This window comes from Metarhizium robertsii (assembly GCF_000187425.2).
Source record: "Metarhizium robertsii ARSEF 23 chromosome Unknown MAA_Scf_9, whole genome shotgun sequence".
Taxonomy (NCBI): domain Eukaryota; kingdom Fungi; phylum Ascomycota; class Sordariomycetes; order Hypocreales; family Clavicipitaceae; genus Metarhizium; species Metarhizium robertsii.
In genome coordinates this window covers 268,747-287,462 of record NW_011942237.1, presented here as the reverse complement: position 1 = coordinate 287,462, position 18,716 = coordinate 268,747, and the positions used below count along the sequence as shown (strand labels likewise).

The 18,716-nt window shown below is 52.1% G+C and overlaps 6 protein-coding genes across 6 annotated transcripts; all 6 read right to left on the bottom strand.

Annotated features, from left to right (window-relative positions):
* Nucleotides 1-1,829: 1,829 nt before the first annotated feature.
* MAA_01540 (exocyst complex component) lies at nt 1,830-5,112 on the bottom strand (the record flags this gene model as incomplete). The annotated part of the gene is made up of 2 exons (XM_007819538.1): nt 1,830-2,481; nt 2,561-5,112. 2 exons carry the CDS (start codon nt 5,110-5,112, stop codon nt 1,830-1,832), a joined length of 3,204 nt encoding a protein of 1,067 aa, XP_007817729.1.
* Nucleotides 5,113-5,582: 470 nt separating this feature from the next.
* On the bottom strand, nt 5,583-7,403 carry MAA_01541 (epoxide hydrolase; the record flags this gene model as incomplete). The annotated part of the gene is made up of 3 exons (XM_007819539.1): nt 5,583-7,038; nt 7,117-7,247; nt 7,338-7,403. The coding sequence occupies 3 exons, from the start codon at nt 7,401-7,403 to the stop codon at nt 5,583-5,585; spliced, it is 1,653 nt and encodes a 550-aa protein (XP_007817730.1).
* A 1,155-nt stretch (nt 7,404-8,558) lies between these two features.
* MAA_11536 (uncharacterized protein) lies at nt 8,559-9,101 on the bottom strand (the record flags this gene model as incomplete). The annotated part of the gene is made up of 1 exon (XM_011413531.1): nt 8,559-9,101. One exon carries the CDS (start codon nt 9,099-9,101, stop codon nt 8,559-8,561), a length of 543 nt encoding a protein of 180 aa, XP_011411833.1.
* Nucleotides 9,102-9,141: 40 nt separating this feature from the next.
* MAA_01542 (uncharacterized protein) lies at nt 9,142-10,304 on the bottom strand (the record flags this gene model as incomplete). The annotated part of the gene is made up of 2 exons (XM_007819540.2): nt 9,142-9,650; nt 9,707-10,304. The coding sequence occupies 2 exons, from the start codon at nt 10,302-10,304 to the stop codon at nt 9,142-9,144; spliced, it is 1,107 nt and encodes a 368-aa protein (XP_007817731.2).
* Nucleotides 10,305-12,940: 2,636 nt separating this feature from the next.
* On the bottom strand, nt 12,941-14,359 carry MAA_01543 (endoglucanase; the record flags this gene model as incomplete). Its single annotated transcript, XM_007819541.1, has 1 exon — nt 12,941-14,359. One exon carries the CDS (start codon nt 14,357-14,359, stop codon nt 12,941-12,943), a length of 1,419 nt encoding a protein of 472 aa, XP_007817732.1.
* A 3,648-nt stretch (nt 14,360-18,007) lies between these two features.
* On the bottom strand, nt 18,008-18,517 carry MAA_01544 (AIG2-like protein; the record flags this gene model as incomplete). Its single annotated transcript, XM_007819542.1, has 2 exons — nt 18,008-18,045; nt 18,097-18,517. 2 exons carry the CDS (start codon nt 18,515-18,517, stop codon nt 18,008-18,010), a joined length of 459 nt encoding a protein of 152 aa, XP_007817733.1.
* Nucleotides 18,518-18,716: the final 199 nt, after the last annotated feature.

Here is an 18,716-nt window from a genome sequence, read left to right as displayed (position 1 = left end):
TCCCAGTTAATTTGAAGGGGCCAACCACAGCTCTCTAGCAGTGGGCTTTGGGAAGGAAGGGCTTGTGGATGGATGGGTCTTGCCTCCCACGGTTCGATCTCATGCAGACAGATTTTAGCTCCATCTCCATCTCCATCCCCAACACCACAGAAAAGACAAGTAAAAAAAAAGAAAAAGGAGAAAAGGGGCGGGCAGGCGGCAATAACAGGCTTTGTATTTTGCGTCCATCCCGCATGCTAAATTCCTCAAGTCCCAAGCGGCGGCAGCAGCCACATGCCCGCACAAGACCTTGCTCTGTTATCGTCGGTCCCTGGCCGTTTGTTTGCACAAACCAGACAATCGGCAGCCTCGCGCTGACGCCAACGGTTGTTTGGGTTCAACCCCGACAAGGATCTGTGGCGATTCCCACGTTGAAGATGATGATGCCGCTGACGCTGACACTGCATGGAGGCGAAGTTGGTTTTTTTTTTGGCATCCGAGATTAATATAAAAAAAAAGGCCACTCGGCAAATACCCGAAGTAAATGACTCATATTACTTACTCCGTGCAGGACCAGCTTATCAGATAAAGAAACACACCGCAATACGTTGTACAATCTACGGATTGAACAACAACCACCCAAACACCACGTTGTCTCGTCTCGACGATATTCAACGGTTCGGTTTCATCAAGTCACCCAACAGCCTCCGAGTGCGATGCGGCACCGGTGCGCTTCTCCCACAGGAGGGAATCCATCGTCATGCCCAATCAGTGTTTCGCGCATGTGCCCCCCACCTCTTCTCCCCTGAATGCTTGAGTCCCCCGACGCCACGCCACATGCAACCCCTCAAGCGTTTTAGCACCCTGCACGACGGTCAAGGCATAAGCCGCCCGGATTGGCTGACATTCGTCCAAGGCGCCAGCCAGGCCACTGAGTGAGAAGAGGCCATCTTCGCCTTGACACCATCGAGTAGAGAAGTGAGGCCGCCCAAGCATGGTATATTGTACCCTGTACTCCGTACGTCTGCGATAATAGGTGAGCAAGCGGCTGATGGGAATCGCATCGTAAATGGCAATTTCGCACCCATCGGCATTATCCCTGAATAGAAGTTGTCCTCTTTAGCCAGGGCCCAACCACGGCTTCATCTGTTATACATAGAACGGCCCCCATTCTTCAAATACCTCCATGCAGCACGTAACTTACTACGAGCTAGATACACCAGCCAGCATCTACCAGGCCACGTTCCACAGTTTCAACAGGGCAAATATTGCCAAAGTAGCAATATCCAGAAATACACCCTGGGCCAGCCATAAGTGGCCAATTTTACGGACATGAGTATATCATGATAGTCATTAATGAGGCCGAATTGCCAAACAGTGTCCCCTCAGCCAAGATCAACAAAAAAATCACGACATCTTGGCATTCGCCATGCCCAAGGAGGTTGGCTGGCCAGGGTCGTCCCATCTAACACGAGCTACGTCTCACATCCGCCACGACTCGGCTGCTGCCATTGCGCGACATTGACGTCATGCCACCAAGGGAGAAGGTCTTGCGCCTCGAAGAAAGCAGCACAAATGCCCATGGCCAATGGTCTCGTGCGACCACACACGTCGCCCGCCGCAGACTTGCGTGCAAGGCGTTGTGCACCTGAACTCGGGGGGTCAGCAACCGGGTGTGCTTTGTTCCAACATTGAATGTTCGTGAACGCTACGGCCAGGTGGGCTCCGCAGGCCCAAGCATAGACAGTACAAGCAAGAGCAACAAGCAAGAGCAGCATATAATTTCACGGCTATGCAACAACATTTTTATATTATACAGCCCGCCGCCGCAACTCCATACAAGCAAGCCCCTAGGACTGCCACATGTGCTCACTCAACCCCAGCAGCTTATCATCCAGCTGCCTCTTGGCGGCGCTCGCGATGCCCCTCTCTCTGTTGCTCATGCCCTCGCTGAAGCACAACTCCATCAACGCCTTGAGCTCGTCGTAGGTAAACGACTCGGCGGCGGCGCCGCTGCCGGCCTCCTTGTCCTTGTCCTCCTTTGCCTTTTCCACAATCGCGTCGGGCCCCCCGTCAAATAGGGCAAAGTAATTCGCTGCCCTTGCCAAATCGACGCCTTCCTCTACGTTCTTCAGGTTCTGCTGGAGAACCAAGATGTTGAGCTGCATTCGCCCACAGCCCATTGCGTTCATGGGCGAGGCGAGCCTCGCGTTGGACACGAGGTAGTTGTTGATGAGGAGGCCGAGGCCGGTGCGGATAAAGGCAACTTCCTTATCGCGGAGGTACCGTACAATGGTGTCGTCGAAGAGCACCAGCTCGAGGTTGAGAGAGAGAATCTGGGGATCTGGCTCGCGGACCTCTTGGTCGAGGAGGTAGGGTGCTATGGAAGGAGACAGGGCAGTGTGGAGCGAGTAAACAATGCGAGTGCGCACTTCGGCGTGGAGAGTGAGGAGGGCGGTCGCGGCGAGATCTTGGTATGAGGAGACGATGTTGTCGAACGTCCTAAACTTTTTGTTAGCGGTGCTTGTGGTGGGTTATTGGCGGAAGGGGGGACGAAGAGGGACAAGGCGGCGGAACTCACTGCACTGTTTCTTGGGTAAGAGGCAGGTGGACGGGGTTTTGGTCCGACGCAGCCTTGCCTTGATCGTTCATCAATGTCCATCGTCGCTTTGCTTGTCGAGGCTGGGCTTGTCTTGAAGAATCTGTGTCATGGGTTGTTATGTACCGCAAGCTCGAGATCCTGGCCGACAGCCATTTCATGCTCGTGTATAGGAGACACAGTGATGAGATGATGTCTCTGTCCTGAATAATGTCGTTCATTTCGAGGGGTGGCGCATTGGTTTGCTCAATCAGGGCTTGAATCTCCTTGGACAGGAGCTCTGCTGCGGAAGATTCCTCGGCGGCCCATACCTGCTTCATAATGTCCTGTAGTGGCCCAGGCTGGATGGAGAACCGTGCCGATGCCCTCAAGTTGTTTGCGTCTTCGCTGTGGTCCTGCGTCTTTGTCACAAGAGACCTGTACCAGGTAAAGCATCGGTCGTGGTAGCGCATCATTTGGGTGACAATCAGCGAGCTCAGTGCTTGGTCTGGAGGGATCGTGCCCAGCATTTTGCAGAACGCAGTGACAATCTGGAAGAACTGGGTCGCGCCTTTGAACACTGGCCGTGGCGCCACTTGTTTCCACGTTTGGTCTTGCAGGAAGGAATCTGCTTCTCCAAACACTGTGTCGCTGAGCTTGCTCAGCGTCTCGTCGAGTTGGGGCTGGAAGACGTTGACAAGGAAATTGTCGAGGAATGTGGTCAGTGTGCTGGTGGCTAAATCAGAGCCCGGGGGAACAATAGTCTTGAGGCGTTGAAGAAACGTCAAGGTAGGGGGAAGCAATAGGCTCATGTTGAAGACGCTCGGCTCAACTAGGGACTTGTAAGAACCAGTCGACTGTTTGCTGGATCCCACCAGCCCTTGACCTGCATCTCGTCTCGCCAGGCTGGCGTCCAGAGCGACTCGGTTCTTCTTTGAATCTAGACCCTGTTTCCGCGTACCACTTGTAAGTCCCGGGACTGTGGCGTGAATGATGCCCTCCAACGCATCGTATTCCGTCACCATGTCAACAGACTTGGCATCCGCCTCTGCAAACTTGAACAAATGTTCCCTCATGGCGTCCTTCTTGCCACTAAAATTGGCTCCCGGATTTGGGGAGTCAAACTGGTAAACGTCTGCATCAGTGGTGACATAGTTGTGCAGGAGGGATCGAATCTCATTTTGATATAGGTTCCAAAGCTCTTTGAAGCTTCCCAGCAGGGCACTATTATTCCCAGCTCCTTCGCGTCGGATAAGGGCCTTGATGAACTCGTGGAATGCGCGCTGGCCCTCTCCGATGGCTTCAAACTTGCCGTAAAGTGTCCACAGCAAGTCGTATATAACATCGGCTCGCATCTGCGTCTCGCGGCTATTGTAAACAAAGACCCCGTCTGTCTTGCCAGCAGTACCGCGGAGTGAGCTTGGGTGTCTCTGATCGACTTCATTGATGGTTTCGTTTACAACTCCAAACAATTCAACCGGTAGTCGCTGCTTCAGGGTTTCCACAGCGTTCTGTAACCGGCCAAGCCTATTCAGTGACTCAACCAGCAACCCAATATAGTTGAAAGTGTCGGCCTCGGGGTTCTTCGTGGGGTCCTCGGTAACCGCTTTTTCCAAATCAATAGAATCCAGCACCGAATGAAAGGGCGGAATATTGTTGGTATCACCATAACCGTCGCCATGAGCTCCCTGTGCCTTGGCAAGGCTCTGCCATCTGTCCTGACAATACGGCGATTTCAGATACAGGTGCTCGTGCAGCTCCTCTACAAGAATATCCATTAACGCGGTTTCCTGGTTCGCCAGGTACGACCTCAAATCGTTCAATGCACCAATGCCATCTAATTCTGGTCGCCTGAGCTTGCGCAACGCATTTTGCAATACCTCCACAGCACCCAGGAATCTCTTTTCTGATATCCGAGCTTCTAGTTGATCGGGCACAGCCCGCAAGTCGTCCAACTCGTTTAATGTCTGAAGTAGTTCATCGTACTCTGTTGAGGTATGAGAGAGCTTCTTGAGCTCTGGATCGGTGGAGCACAGGCTGGCTTTGGAACTTGCCAACGACTCCCTAAGCTCTCGCACACGTTTCTGTGACGCTTGAATACTGCCTTGAATCTTGTGAAACGTACCAATCGAACTGTTGAATCCTTGATGGTGCTCGTGTACGATGTTTTTCAGCGAGTCCTGGAGGTACGTATGGGTCTCCTGGAACTTGCGATACTCGTGGGCGCGGCCGACGGAGCTCGAGTCGAGCAGTTGAAGCGCAAGTTGAACGGGGATGGAGTCGTTGTCACACATGGACGGCCAGTCGCTTCTGATATGTTCCAGCACTTGAGCGATCTGTCTCTCAGCGTTGGTCTCCTGGACGCGAGCCCGTGAGGGCATGTTGCGAAGAGCTGGCGGCGGCGCCCTTGCTCCCAGCGGCGCGCCATACCGGTCGGTTCTGTCATTCGGCCGGCCGTCGCTATAAGAGTCGTATGCGTCTGGCGCTCTGCCAAAGTTTCCGTACCCGTTGCCGTTGCGCATGGGGACGCCCCCTGCGTAGCGGTTCGATGACATGGCTGGCTGACGACTCTTGATGTTGGGCGGTCAAAGAGTGTTGAGCAACTGCGTGGGCATCGTCGCCCTGGACGACGGCAGTTTCCTGGGCTCAATAGACGAGCGATCTCTCCGGCTTATGTTCTGCCTGGCAAGACGTTGCGGCCCATCGGGTAGACTTTTTGGAGTTGGAGGCTTGGTCTTGGAAAATCATACCTGGGCAAGTACTCTGGAGTCCATACACATAGGAACAAATCGAGGTGCCGGGCCAAGTCGACAGCAGCTGACACCAGCCACCAGCCACCAGCCACATGTACACACTCCATGTCATTCTCTGCCACCCCCACGACTTGTCTGAATTTACGGAGTACACTCACACTCTAACCTGCACAGCACCAGCCCAGCCAAGTTGCCGGGCAGAGCACAACATGCTACGCATCATGTATGAATGTGTTTCTGCTAAATGGATGATAATATGTCTCCTCCCGCCACTAAGCAATTCTCCTCACCGGCCTAATGGTATCGGGACTTCCCGCACTTGAACTCGGGCTGAACTCGCCAATATCTGGATCCGCGTCGTGGCTCGGCTCCACCATCAATGGAAACATGGGCGTATGCGGTCTTCTTCTCGTCTTGATATCTTGACCAAAGTGCCCCTGCTCTGCAAGCGGCCCCTTCTCTGCCGCCACACCAAAGTGCGGCATGTCCTGTGTCTGGAATGTTGCGCCCGAAATCTCTCCCGGAGTTGCATCATCTCCGCCAACGGCAACTTGCTCCGGCAGAGCTGCTCTGGGGTCTGTTGATTTCTGAAGCCTGTTGTCCTTGGCGACAATGGCCTCGGCCAACCTTCTCACGCCAGCAGCTATCACTTCTGGTCTCTCCCATATCAACAGTCCAGGACTACCTGGTACACGTTGCCACGAAACAATATTGTAGCTACTCCGTCCCCAGCCTCTACAGGTATGGACATAGGGACTTGGCACAGGAAAAATAGCACCCGACTCCTGGTCATCCATCTGATTCCGATTGTCCTCAAACACCGTGATGCCAACCGTGGGCTTTTTGGGTCCCATCTTCAAATCATCCGGAGCCGTCACACTGTGTGCTAAGAGCCGAATGGTGCCTTCCGGTCCGGGCAGCCACGTCAGTTCAGCAATCTCAATAATCTCTCTTTTCGAAAGCTGGTGTTTAGGGCCCAGCATTCGCAACACCATGAGGATAAATAATAGCAGCCCCGTCGGTGAGTCGCACAGCGCATAAGAAAGGGTATTCGGCTCGAAGACTTTGTTTACACGTAGTCCGGGATTATCAACTGGCCCTCGGTTCAGCTTGTCTTGATGTCGGAAAGCAGTGATATCATCTTGAGAATATCCCAGCACAGGTTTCGAAAGCACCATGACGGCCTTCCACTTGATCCATTCCAGCGGGGCGTTTTGCAATGTTGGTTGTTTAAACACCGGTGATACGAAATGAGCGCCAAGGCAAGAGTCCGGATAGGATGTGGCAACATGGTTAACGACTCGCCAGTCAATGTCAGAAACGGAATTGGGCGACGGAGCAGCGTTGGTTGCGAGATAATGGATATACCCGATGCGGCGCATTAACGTGTCCAGCATTTCGGCAATCAGCGAGATCATGCGTTTATTGCTCGTAATCGGGTCGCTAAACCCCAGACCCGGCAGCGATGGAATAACCAAATGGAAGGGAATATCCCTGGCCGGGTCGTTGACAGTGGTAAAGGCGTTGATAGCGTGCTTGAGGGAGAGGTTTGTAAATGGAAACGGGGGTATCAGGAGTAGAGGAACCGCATTGGCGTGCGCAGAGCGTGAATGAATAAAGTGTAGGCGGACAGGGCTATCGGGGGATGATGTCCGGATCGTGGTTCGAAACTGAGGGATGCTGGCGTTGAACTCGGCTTCTCGTTGGCGCCATGAATTCTCCTCCAACCTGGAGCCACGGTGGTCAGCCTCGTCAGATGACAGAATCCATAACTACATGTATAACTGGTCGAACGGCAATGCATACCAGTAATCGACCAGCGGATCAACCGTCGATTTGGGCTCCCACCATTCATCATCGTGGGCTTGAGGAGCATCGTGCGGAAGCCGGACAAGTTCTAGTTTCTGCCTCGTCAAGTCGAGATAGCGGCTCGACACCTACACTCATCAGCTTAGCAAACCCCGGTAGAGCCAGGCGAGAGACTCGCGGAAGAAGTAAAAGGATCGAAATGGAAGAGGCCATCTCACATGGATATTGTACACCTTGACTTGTTCTTCTGGCACAGGCGCAGCCTCGTCCGAGCTCGGCATCATGGTAAGCTCCGAGAATCACGCCAAGCGACGCGACAGAATTGTCCCGCCGACAAGACGAAAAGGATCAAGAAGAAGATGAAGTAGTCGGTGCAAAGGGGGCAGAGAAGGCGAGCACTCACAACAAATTCAACAAACCGTCGCACTCGCCACGACACCCGCAGCAAAGCACATCTCACTCGTTGGAATGGTTGCGCAACATCACATACCCCCTGTGTCGTACGGAGCCCTTGAATGTTCCACTAGCAGCACCCTTGGACGAGCGGACCCAGAAGAGGTTTCTGGATAAAATGCATGTGGACCAATTTCTTTACGTTGCGGCGCTTGCAAGGGATCACCAAGTCCCTGTCCTGGCTCATGCCATGCCAAACGGCGGCAGCCAGGTACTGAAGCACTAGTATGTCTGGTACAAGTATGGAGTAACCGTGCCACGCCCCACTCTTTTTAGGTCAAGCAAAGCTGCAAGTGCTGGTAAGAGCATTGCTTCACCTAAAAAAAGTGGGGCAGCACGATCAGTACTTTGGCCTTTGGAAACAACCTTCAAATGTTGTTTTTATTGGGGTGGAGGCCATGGCGAGGAGCTTCAGAAACTCGGGGCTCGGGAAGCCAGCTAAGCGACGAAAGAAGTGGCGGTGCACGGACATGTCCCTCGGTGCCGGCAAATTTCGGCCACGTGCGGCACTAATCTCATATAGGTTAATGCACATGGCCAAATACCATTTCTTGATTTCTTGCCGGCAGAGAACAGTTATAAGGGGCAGGAAGACGCATACCAAACGAGTCTGGGTCACGGCGTAGCATCACGAAGCCCATCTCATCACGTTCATGGTGTTTGCCCATGTAATCCGCGGCACAATGTCATCTTTCTGTGAAGCAGAAGCTGCCCAAATTATGACCACCTACCTCTGTCTTTCACCAGGGCATTCCTCTGACCTTTGATATAGAACATGATGAAGCGCGAGAGTAGCCCGACAGAGAGCAAATTCTCAGCCAAGACTAGAGTGTCTACAGACGGAGACAACTTCTGTCCAAAAAGCGAGCATAAATTGTCCAAAAATTAGTTTTCGTCCACGCATATCCTATCGACCAAAGCTCTCTACGGAGTATTTCGCCCCCCAAAACAAATATATATCTCTTGCCCGCAAAGCGAAGCCGTCCCTACTCCAGCTGTGCGAGACTCTTCTCTGCCGTATTCTCCATCTCTTTCATGTCCACCGTCATACCAATGGCCTGTATTTTGCCAGACTGGCTATCATAGTGACAAGCGAGAACGGCAAGCGCAGACGACTTCCACAGCGGCACATTGCGGCTTTTCCGGTTCCCGGCTATGGCCATCATGGTAAATAGCAACGCCGCAGACTGAATGATGCCGGGTCCTATCAAATACGGCCACCGCGCGGAAACAAAGGGCTGGCTGCTGAAGCTCGTCCCGGCTGCCGGGATCGAGTTTGGCCCAGAGCGCAGATAACTCGTCATGCTGAGAGCCATCATCTCGAACCGCTTCCCCACGTCCACATTGCCTGAAAGCGCGGCGCTGAGGCCCGACTTCTTATTCACCCAGTTTCCTGATACCCACTCGCTGGCTATCGAATCCGACTCGAGGTAGACTTGCAAGGCACTGAGGTCACTCAAAGATATGGCAAGGGCAGGAGTGCCCTGGACCTTGGACGTGTTTAACTGTACCCGGGCGGGCGATTTCATGCCATCATCATTCGTTATGAAATCCCAGGGGTTCTTCGGATTAGGTTCGAGGCTCTCGGGTTTGCTCAAATGAGAATGCGCTGCCGTTCGCTCGGGCATTGGTGTACTCATAAGCTGCGAGTGACAGAGAGCAATCCGTAATATTGACGTCCCAAGCGTTGAAGTTGCCATCGCTAGTAGACCTATACAAGGCGAAACGTGCAATTTCAGGAAGTCTGGTCCGCAATTCGTCATCTGACTCCCATCTTGAGGAAACATTCATGCAATAGGTAGTTGTAAGATCAGTTTCCACGTATCGAGTCGAGATGCCCAAGCCGCTGGGCGTCGTCATGTTGCAGAGGGTAAGACTTGGATTATCGTAGGCCTTGGCGCATTGGGAAGTATCAAGTGTTGCTTGTGTGACATTCGTGCATTCAGTCTTGAACCCTAAGCTTACGTACCGCCCTTCCCACCTACATTCCCCCGAGCAGCTGAACACCTCTGGACTGCTAATGTTATACAGTCCTCGTAAGACGGCCACTTGTAGTCCGGGATCCTGTGGGATGCTGTCTAGTGCGAGTATGTTAGCCGGGAGCACGTCCTGTCTATTCCCGGGATGGGTTTACCTGGAACATTGTTCGCCAGTATAAGCCCACGATTATATTCGTGCGCATATCCGAAGACAGCGTCGCCCTTTGGGACCAATTGTTGCTCAATCTTGACCACTTGCTGGGTCAGTGGCGACAAAGCGAATCGAGCTATTGTAATCAAGGCACCGAGAGTAGCCAGGTTGGGCTTGACCGTGGCAAGAAACATGAAGGATCCCCAGGGCCCGCGACTTGCTTCGTCAAACTTTTGCAGGTTCTCGAGCCTATCGACTCCCTCCTTGAAGTGAAGCCACTTGATTTGGCCAATGAAATTGCCAACGCCGTGCATTAGAGCCGCTCCGTGGGCGGTTGTTAGAATCGATATGGCTGCGTTGAGAGAGACGATGCTGTTCCAAGCCGAGAGCGGCTTGTTGTCCATGTTCCAGAAGATGGCGATGATGGCGGCGAGGCACACAAGTTTTCCAATGGTACTAAGCATCTCTAAAAGCCACTCAGAAGGAGAGAATATACCGTGGCGCTTGTGTTCGACCGGGTTGGAACTCGGCGACTCGAATTCGTCTACGGCATGCGTAGGGTGGTGGTTGTAAGTCTTTGAATCGAGTTGAAGCTCAGACATTTTCAAGGTATTTTAAAGGCATGTGGGAGCAAATAGGAGTCAAGGTTTTGTGAGCTGGGGTCCGGCCTGAAGGTCACATCAAGCTTGGGAGCTTTTCCTCGAACTGGAGTATACATATATATATATATACGTCCAAACTCCAGTATTTTTGCATCATAGTAGCCTTCTTACGAGGCAAATCCAGCCATCTACCACATGTTTGCTATCCAAGCGTAGGGAAGCGTGGTGGCTGGGCTATCGAGACAGCCGCAGCCTGCGAGAATGAACGGTAGTCAACAACCGGGGTTGAATATCAACGCAGATACTTGGGGGGACGCCATCAGCGTATCTTGGAGCAGTGGGTTCAGATTGAATAACAAAAGCAAAGGCATGCAGGCGGATGCCACAGAGGGCGGAGGGTTCGCGCGCATGCGGTGCCCCATGGCTTCAGCCTTTCACGATTGCCCTTGTTATCAAGCCTTCGTTTCAAGAAACCCAAGACCCGTGGAATACGCCACGGCCACTTTCCCAGAAGCAATGTTTGCACAGAGTCCACACTCGAAAGAAACATGCGGCGCATAAACGGGAAGCGAATTGGTCCTTCCCGACTCTCGGTAGGAGTAATTGCAGTTCCACAATCATCACCGGAACTTTCGCGTAGGTGCGCCCCTTTTCGAAGCCAGTCGGCCGTGCCACGTTCATCGTTGAAAATAGAAGTGCCATCCGTAATACTGCCGGTTTCCCGCTTGACCCCGAACAGCCTGAGTGGCCCAGCAGTCAAAGTATGCTGATGTTTGTCGGGCTCGTAAGCCTAATCCCCCGTCAGTGAGTTCTACGCCCCATTTACCCCGTGTACTTGGGAAGAATACGTCCTTCTCTGCGGCACCATGTGCGACTTGGATGCGTCTCATAGGCTTAAAGCGATGGCTATCACGGGCGGCGTTGAAGGCCTGTCCCCCCCTGGGGCTTCACGTTACTTGAGAACTGCGGCACGCCTAAAGAGTTCTCTTTACGAAGAGTCATTAGTTCAAACTTGATAACAATGAGGGATTGTCAACGCCAACACTGTTAATGGGGGGCCCGGTTGGCATGGTCGAGGAAAAATGGTAAAACTAGTGGCGCCATCTGGAATATTCCCTTGAACTCTCCGATACGAGCGTCCGCTCCATTCGATGGATATACTCGGCAAGCCCGTTTCCACCGATGAAAGCCATAGTTTTCAGCATGTATCAGTCCAAGTACGAGAATATCTAGATCAGGACCCCGCAGTCTTGATAAAAAGGACGTAGATGCCAGGGCTCAGTAGAAACAAGGGCACATCTCCGTGGTACCCGGGGCCATTGACCATGTGCCCACCAGCATATCTGTCCCGTCAGTACAGAATTCCCGCGCCGTGTCATGGAATCGAAGCCACTTGTAGCACTGCAGGAAATTAAATACCCGGCTCCCCCGAAGCTGAGGCTCAACCCCAGCCGTGTTTGCTTCAAGCAAGCCACGCCCCCATTAAAGCATGGCATGTCGCATCCGGTTAAAGGGCAACAAGGCTGTGGCCATGACATTTTCCTCCCGGCTTCCAATAAGCACTTAGTAGATGCAGCGTTCAACCAAGGCATACGGATACTTGTGAATATTACCGGCTCATCCAGACAGACTATTCACACTGACGGGCCTTGTCTTTGGTGTCTTTCTGGCCCGGGATTTGCCAATCATATTGATTATTCGGATTCATACAAGGCCCGGCAACTAGATAGAAGAGAATAAGGACACGTAATCGAGGGAAGAGCCAGGTGCCATTTGGTAGTTCCTCAGAGTGTCAATGTGGCGACCGAGTACGAGGGTGTTCCAGATCTGAGAGCCAACCCAAATCTAATACTCCATATAGCACTAACACTAAGTTATAAGTTGCCCAACTGCGATTGTTTATGTTTCGAAGCCTGCTCAACCCCCGACGTCTGATCAGCCAGGGTAATTAGTGGGTCAACTGCCCTGATTAGCATTCAACGGCCGAGTCAACCTAAATCGGGGAGCAGGGGCACCTATTATTGGTCGACAGCGATCGGGCTCGCGTGCGGACCTGGCCGGGACGCGGCAAGGTGCGGCGGCCCCGTTGTTTACCGCCGGGCGCTTACCGGGGCAAATCACAACACATCAATTCCTGGCGAAGGAGGGATAGTACATCGCACGTCTCCAGGACAGGGGCCTACAGATATAAACTATTTGCTAGGGCATATAGCGCAGATCGCATTGGCATGATGCCGTCTTTCATTCTCATCTTTTCGGCCCAAAATCCCTCAACAAATTAAGGTGACTACGGTAATCAACCCAGCACTCACGACGAAGAACTGTATAAGGGAACGTATTTAACATTTTTCAATCCATTTCTAGAAGATATCTCTGAGTGTTGACTGTTGAATTCACAAACTTCTAACCGCATACAATCTCTACTCCAACGGCGTTGCCTTGCCCGACTGCATCTAAGAGAGCCAAAAGGCCCTTGCCACAAATCTACAACCTGGAAAGAATGATATACATGAAATCGGTGGCAACCAGTCCTTCACACCTTGACTGGTTCCTGGTAATCTTCATAAATCTCATAGCGATCGTTCCGTTTTGTCCTTGACCACAAGCTCTTCCAACCATGCAGGGTCTTTCTGGGCTCATGCAAAGGAGCGCATGCGGCGGCGAAAACTGCGCTTGTTTCCCTGCACGGAATCCATTTTAAGTTCCGGTGACTGTCCAGGGGAGCACTTGGTTCCGGCTGCCACCCCCTGGGTAGCAGACCACTGGCCGCCGCCACAGCGCTGGAATGAGTTTCCGCCGATGCAATTCCACATCCCTTCAGTGCTGCAAGCGGTGCCAGCAGCGAAAGCCCCCGCGTCACCGCCAACAGTCCCGTTGGTCGCGGGAGGAGCGCCGCCGGCAGTGGTAGGAACAGGCACCTGGTTTGTCACATCAGGTTGGCTAGCCTGTGCCTGGGTTGTAACAGCAGGTTGGCTCGCCTGTGCCTGGCTTGTGACAGCAGGTTGACTGGCTTCTTCTTCGCATGTGACAGAAGATTGGCTCGCCTGTGCCTGGCTAGTGACAGTAGGTTGGCTCGTCTGTACCTGGCTAGTGATGGCAGGTTGGCTTGCCTGTGCCTGGCTTGTGACAGCAGGTTGACTGACTTCTTCGTCACATGTGTCATCAGATTGGCTAGCCTGTGGCTGGCTTGTCACAGAAGGTTGACCGGCTTGTTGTCCTTGGCTCTTGGTGATGAAAACTCCTCCAGGGATCGTCCCGTTGGGGTCGGCGGGAGGGGCAACGCCTGCAGAAGACGTAGGCTGAGGAGCAGAAGTAGGTTGAGGAGCACCCGTTGGCTGGGGATCACCAGTCGGCTGCGGACCACTGGCGGCAGCGCAGTTGCCCGTCGCCGCCGTCAAAGCAGCTGGGGTTTGCTGGCCGAATTGATCAAGATCCTTTCCGGGATTAGGGAACTTCAAATCTGTGTTTCCCAAGGTTCCACAGCCATTCCCGGTATTGGCGACGAACATATCAGGCAAGGTTCCCAAGGCATCCTTGGAACCGCCAGAGCCGGTAACGCTGATCGGAGCACAGTTCATGTACATCTCTCGGTTGCCAATTTTATTAAACCAAGTCCAAGCAAGGGTATATTTGCCGGCGGCGAGGTCCTTTGGGATGGTGTAAGAATATTCAAAGGGAGTTTCAAGGTTGGGGTTGAGCGGCAAGATGTTGGTCGATAAATTTTTGGCAGGACATCCACCTTCAATGGACTTGATGACCTTCCAAACAGAGTTTTTACTCGGCTTCAGATCAGTCGTAATAGACACTTGACACGAACCACCACCATGGACAACACTACCAATGAACTTGAGCGTCTGTTCGCTGCCCTGAGCAAACTCATTACCTGGAGTCGGAGCGTCGTATCTGGCGTTCTTGCAAGGGAAATCAGTGCCATCGGGCAGGAGGGGATCCAGCGAATGCGCAGGGTCAGGAAATTCGAATGGAACAGGTGCTCTCAATTTGATGTGGGCACTGGAAAAAGAGACTAGACCGGCTAGTACGATCTTCTTCAACATCTTGAATTAGGTGAAGGAGAACGATGGAAAATAAAACGCGCCAGACGAAAGACTCAAATGTTGCTATGCAAGAAATGAGAGTATTGTCCACGAGACAAGAGGAAAGAAAAACTTGAAAGTTGTCAAGAATCAGCGTATTCGAGCAAGGAGTGTGCTACCGAGGCCAGCATGGTTAGTATTTGGCATTAAGGATCTGAAGGTCAAATGTGCTGATTTGGTTTCGGTCATGGCAAACCACAAGCTGGGGCTTGGACAACATGGGCAGCGTACCATTTTCTCCAAGACTGCGGTTTGCTGCCGGAGACAAGACGGGGTAGGGCCGACTTACAATAACAAAAAAATGCCAGTAAGCTGCAACACACCGGGTGGCCAAACTGGTAATCTCTACGATTTCTAATCCAGAGGAATCTGTAGAGCTCGTCGGTCGAAGCAAACAAGGTCTAGCCTTGGCGGTAAAAAAAAAATCGCTGGAAAAGGGAGTGTAGGTTGTCTCAACGACAAATCACCGTTCGAAGAAAGGACTGTAGGGCTGGTGCCGGGATGCAGAGCAGATATACATGCTGAAGGTCGGGGAACACAGACCATATTATACACCAAGACGATTGTGCATTCCAAGACGGGGTCTACCTCATTGTGTCGGTGCTTGTTCAACACCATGAATGAGCAAACAAGCCAAGAAGTGCGTCCCAGAGCGGATCATTGACGAAGAATCATTGGGCAGAGGCGAGGAGGGGGGGCAGTCACAAAGTCTCAGCATAGTAGCCATCCCATCTCACCATTGAACACGAGCCTCTCACGGGATCCCGATGGTGGTGTAGTAGAGACGATGGGTGGGACAGGGCGCCATGGCCAGCCAGTTCAGGCACAGAAGCTACCCCCGCGCGGTTTCGAAGCGCGGCAGATCTGCAAGGGGCCATACACAAAACAGAATTTTTGAAGAAAAGGCCGATGCTGTCGATGCCGATAGGCTGCAGTCCCAGAGCCTCAAACTGGCTCGTAGACGACCGGCACTAGTAACTAGTGTAGTTGCTCTTTGCACCATGTGGATGGTCCATCTGATGAACCCCAGGCGCCCAGTCCAGTGAACGCCTCTTTAGCTTCTGAACACAATTGCCACCTCGTGAACGGTGCGCACAAAGACCGTGGCAAGACAAGCAGGACAAGTCTGTGCTCACAGTCATGTCCACCTGTCGAGACGGCCATCCATGGTGTAAAGACGCTGGCAAAGTGAGTCTCGCTGGGAATTCGATTCGTTCCAGAATGTGTCGTAACGAGAAGCTCTTTTTTTTTTGTTTCTATGTCCTTTTTCCAATCGTGGAAAGAACATCACAGGCCCTTGCACGTCTCCGAAACAAAGGCTTGTGTGTTTCCGTTTCTTTGGGCACTCTGGATGCTATTGGCCCAGCGTCGCCCCTCTGAAGAGTCGAACAAAAATTCGTCGTGGTTTCCAGTCCCCGATCAGCCCGCCCTGAACAGTGAAGAAGCCCCTGACAGCCATGCTTGTGTGGATACGTCCCCCAGCCAGTCATCATGACCAATGGCAAGGACGTCATGGCGCTGAGGATGACACGCAGCCAGCAGTCTCTTTACCCATTTTGCCATTTCAACCATTCCAGGGCGAGCTGGGACAATGTGGCTGGCCAGGAGGTAGCCGCCGTGTCCACCGTGGCTCGGCTTCACATTGCCGTGTGTGTGCATAGTTTCTGGTGGGAAACTCGCAAGAGCTCATGTCATTGTTCTCATGGTTCACACTGAGTACATGAACGGAGCATATTAGTAGCTGTCATCATCTGTTGATAGGCACTTACCGGAGTACTACTTGGTGTTGGCCATGGGCATCACGGTTGTGGTTCTGCGAAGCGCCACTTTGAGGAATGGGGGGGTTGGGAGCTGCGAGGCCCAATTTTGCATGTTTCTGATCAGCTTGATCACAGCTGTTTGTTTCTTGTAGCCAGAGAATGTAAGTCGACCATCGCAGCTGGTCCGACCTGAGCATTGTATTGTCCTCAAGTAGCCAAGACATGGCGCAAAATGTCATAATTCGTCTGTAGGTCTGATTTAGCCCGTATTGCTGGCCGAACATTCCCCGGCTTGTGCCCCGTCTCCATCCTCGCTGTAGAAAGCCATGGAAGTGAGACGGCATCGTCGGTTTTTCTTGCAGTCGTGACTCGTTGCAGGGGTCGACAACAGCCTGCACAAGCATGGTCAGCCATGTCGAGTTGTTTGACCCCCTGCATCTGCAAACCTGCAGGGCGCAAAGGGTTCTGTTGAGGATCAGCCCGTGCAACACACAGGGTGGGGAAGCAGGAATATGTACATACAAACGCACTACGGAGTATTGTGCGTGTAACAAACAACGAGAAACAAAGAACATGAAACCAGGCAGGGTTTCAATCGGGGCATTCAGATCGATGGGCTCTTTTGGTAGTGTTCGGAGTACCGAGTAGGAGTATTAGTTCAAATTGGGATTTGTTCACGGTATGTAGCTTGGAAATCAAAAGAATACTACTAGTACTGGGCTCCGAGGGGGAAGAGAGGTAATATTGAAAGGTTTCAAGCCAAAGCCATCATAACCAATCATCAATCCATCAATCCATCCTGAGCCGCCGCCAGCTTGGTCACACATTTGCCAGCTGTCGACACTTGCAACCAGCGGTTGGCTACTTATATTTGCATGTGCGCGATTAACGAGCCTGTTCGCACAGGCAGGGGGGCAGCAGCGTTCACCCTCTCGATAGACGAACCAGACGCTGGAGTCGAGTTTTGGAGCATCCATGTCCAGCGCACTCAGGATTTTCTTGTCCAGTCTCAACATCTGGTGTCAACCGACTACTACCAACCGACCACGACAACGAGAGGCTCAATAGACACAACCCAATCCACCCGCAGACGGGGCCATTGCGAATTTCAAACGCTTTTACTTATCCCCGTATGCAGGAGGCGCGTAGATATCTCTCCAGAAATGCTTGGCGTTTGGATCATGTCACGGTGTTCGTCTGAGCTGTCAACCCTGCTCCACCATCCTCCGCACAATCAATCTACAATGCATGTGGCCATTTTGCCAGGTTTGGGCCCCCAGCTCGCTATGGAGTACTCAGTACGGAGTACGCTTGGCTGCAATCTCCAATTCGACCGACGCGGCCAGCGACACCTTTTTGACAGAAGCGCTTCCCACTCGGCGAGGCCAAAATTTTTGTAGAATATAGGTTGCCAAATTCCGGATCTAATAGTGGCAGTATTTTACTCCGTGCAGTTATTGTAAATAAAGGAAAATTGCATTCGCCAAACGCTTTGCGAGAGGAGTTTATTCAATCGTATTATCCATTCTCTTGGTCTCTCGACAATGATAATGGCAGTGGCAATGCTGACGAAGAATGCAAAAAGATGGCATTGTGTTTACTCAAGTTTTGCAATGAAGTCATTGTGTGGCTGACACGTTGATTGATGTTCGGCTCTTCTTTGTCATCTACCACCTAGTATCTCAGACTTGATCCTCGTTTGATCGTAAAACGTTCACAAATCGCATGTCGCTTTCATGCAGATCTTTTCTTCTTTCATCAAGATCGCGCGGTGCTGCATTCCAGCGCAAGGTTTTGTCTTTCCAGAAACATAGCACAGCGTTTGTGAACCAGTCATTGATGTCGCCGCTTAAGCCACGCCGTTCACTGCAGCTTTGTCGTCATCATCTTTGTCCAAATAGTTAGTAATATCATCTCCGCGATTGCAAACAAACGTACCAAAGGCCCAATCACCACGGGTCCAGAGCTTCATTTTTTCCCGGCGAAATTCTTCAAAGTCCCATTCACCCCTCTCCAGCTCATTGGGTTTCAAAAAAACATATACCGACGCGCTCTTCTCTGGCCCTAGCACTTCCTCGCCTCCATCTTTCACAAGCACTTGTACCTTTACTGTGCGTCGCTCATATTCTGACCCTTCAAAGTAATCTAATTTTTCCATATTGGCATCCGTCAATCCTGTAACATATATCCCGCGTATTTTTTGTCCCGCTTCTGGAACAGCTGCTGGATAATCTGCAAATTGTACTCTGTGACGGCAATAATCTTCAAGTATCGCGGGTGTAAAAGTGTGCAGGCCGCGGATTGCTGCAGATGGATTGTGGTCACCGTAGCACACGCTGAAGAAGATCTCTGGCGCCATCTTGACAAATGTTAGTTCATTTTCATCATCAGGAAGCCTTCATGCCTCACCAAGGTGCCTGCGCCATGTGTTAGCCATCATCTGTGTCCTCTCCCGGTGAATAATGATTTGCTCATACCGTATACGAAGGCCGTACCTTCTCCACTCATTGCGGGCTGCGATGTGCTTTGTGTGACACGTTTGGCAATTCAGTAGTACA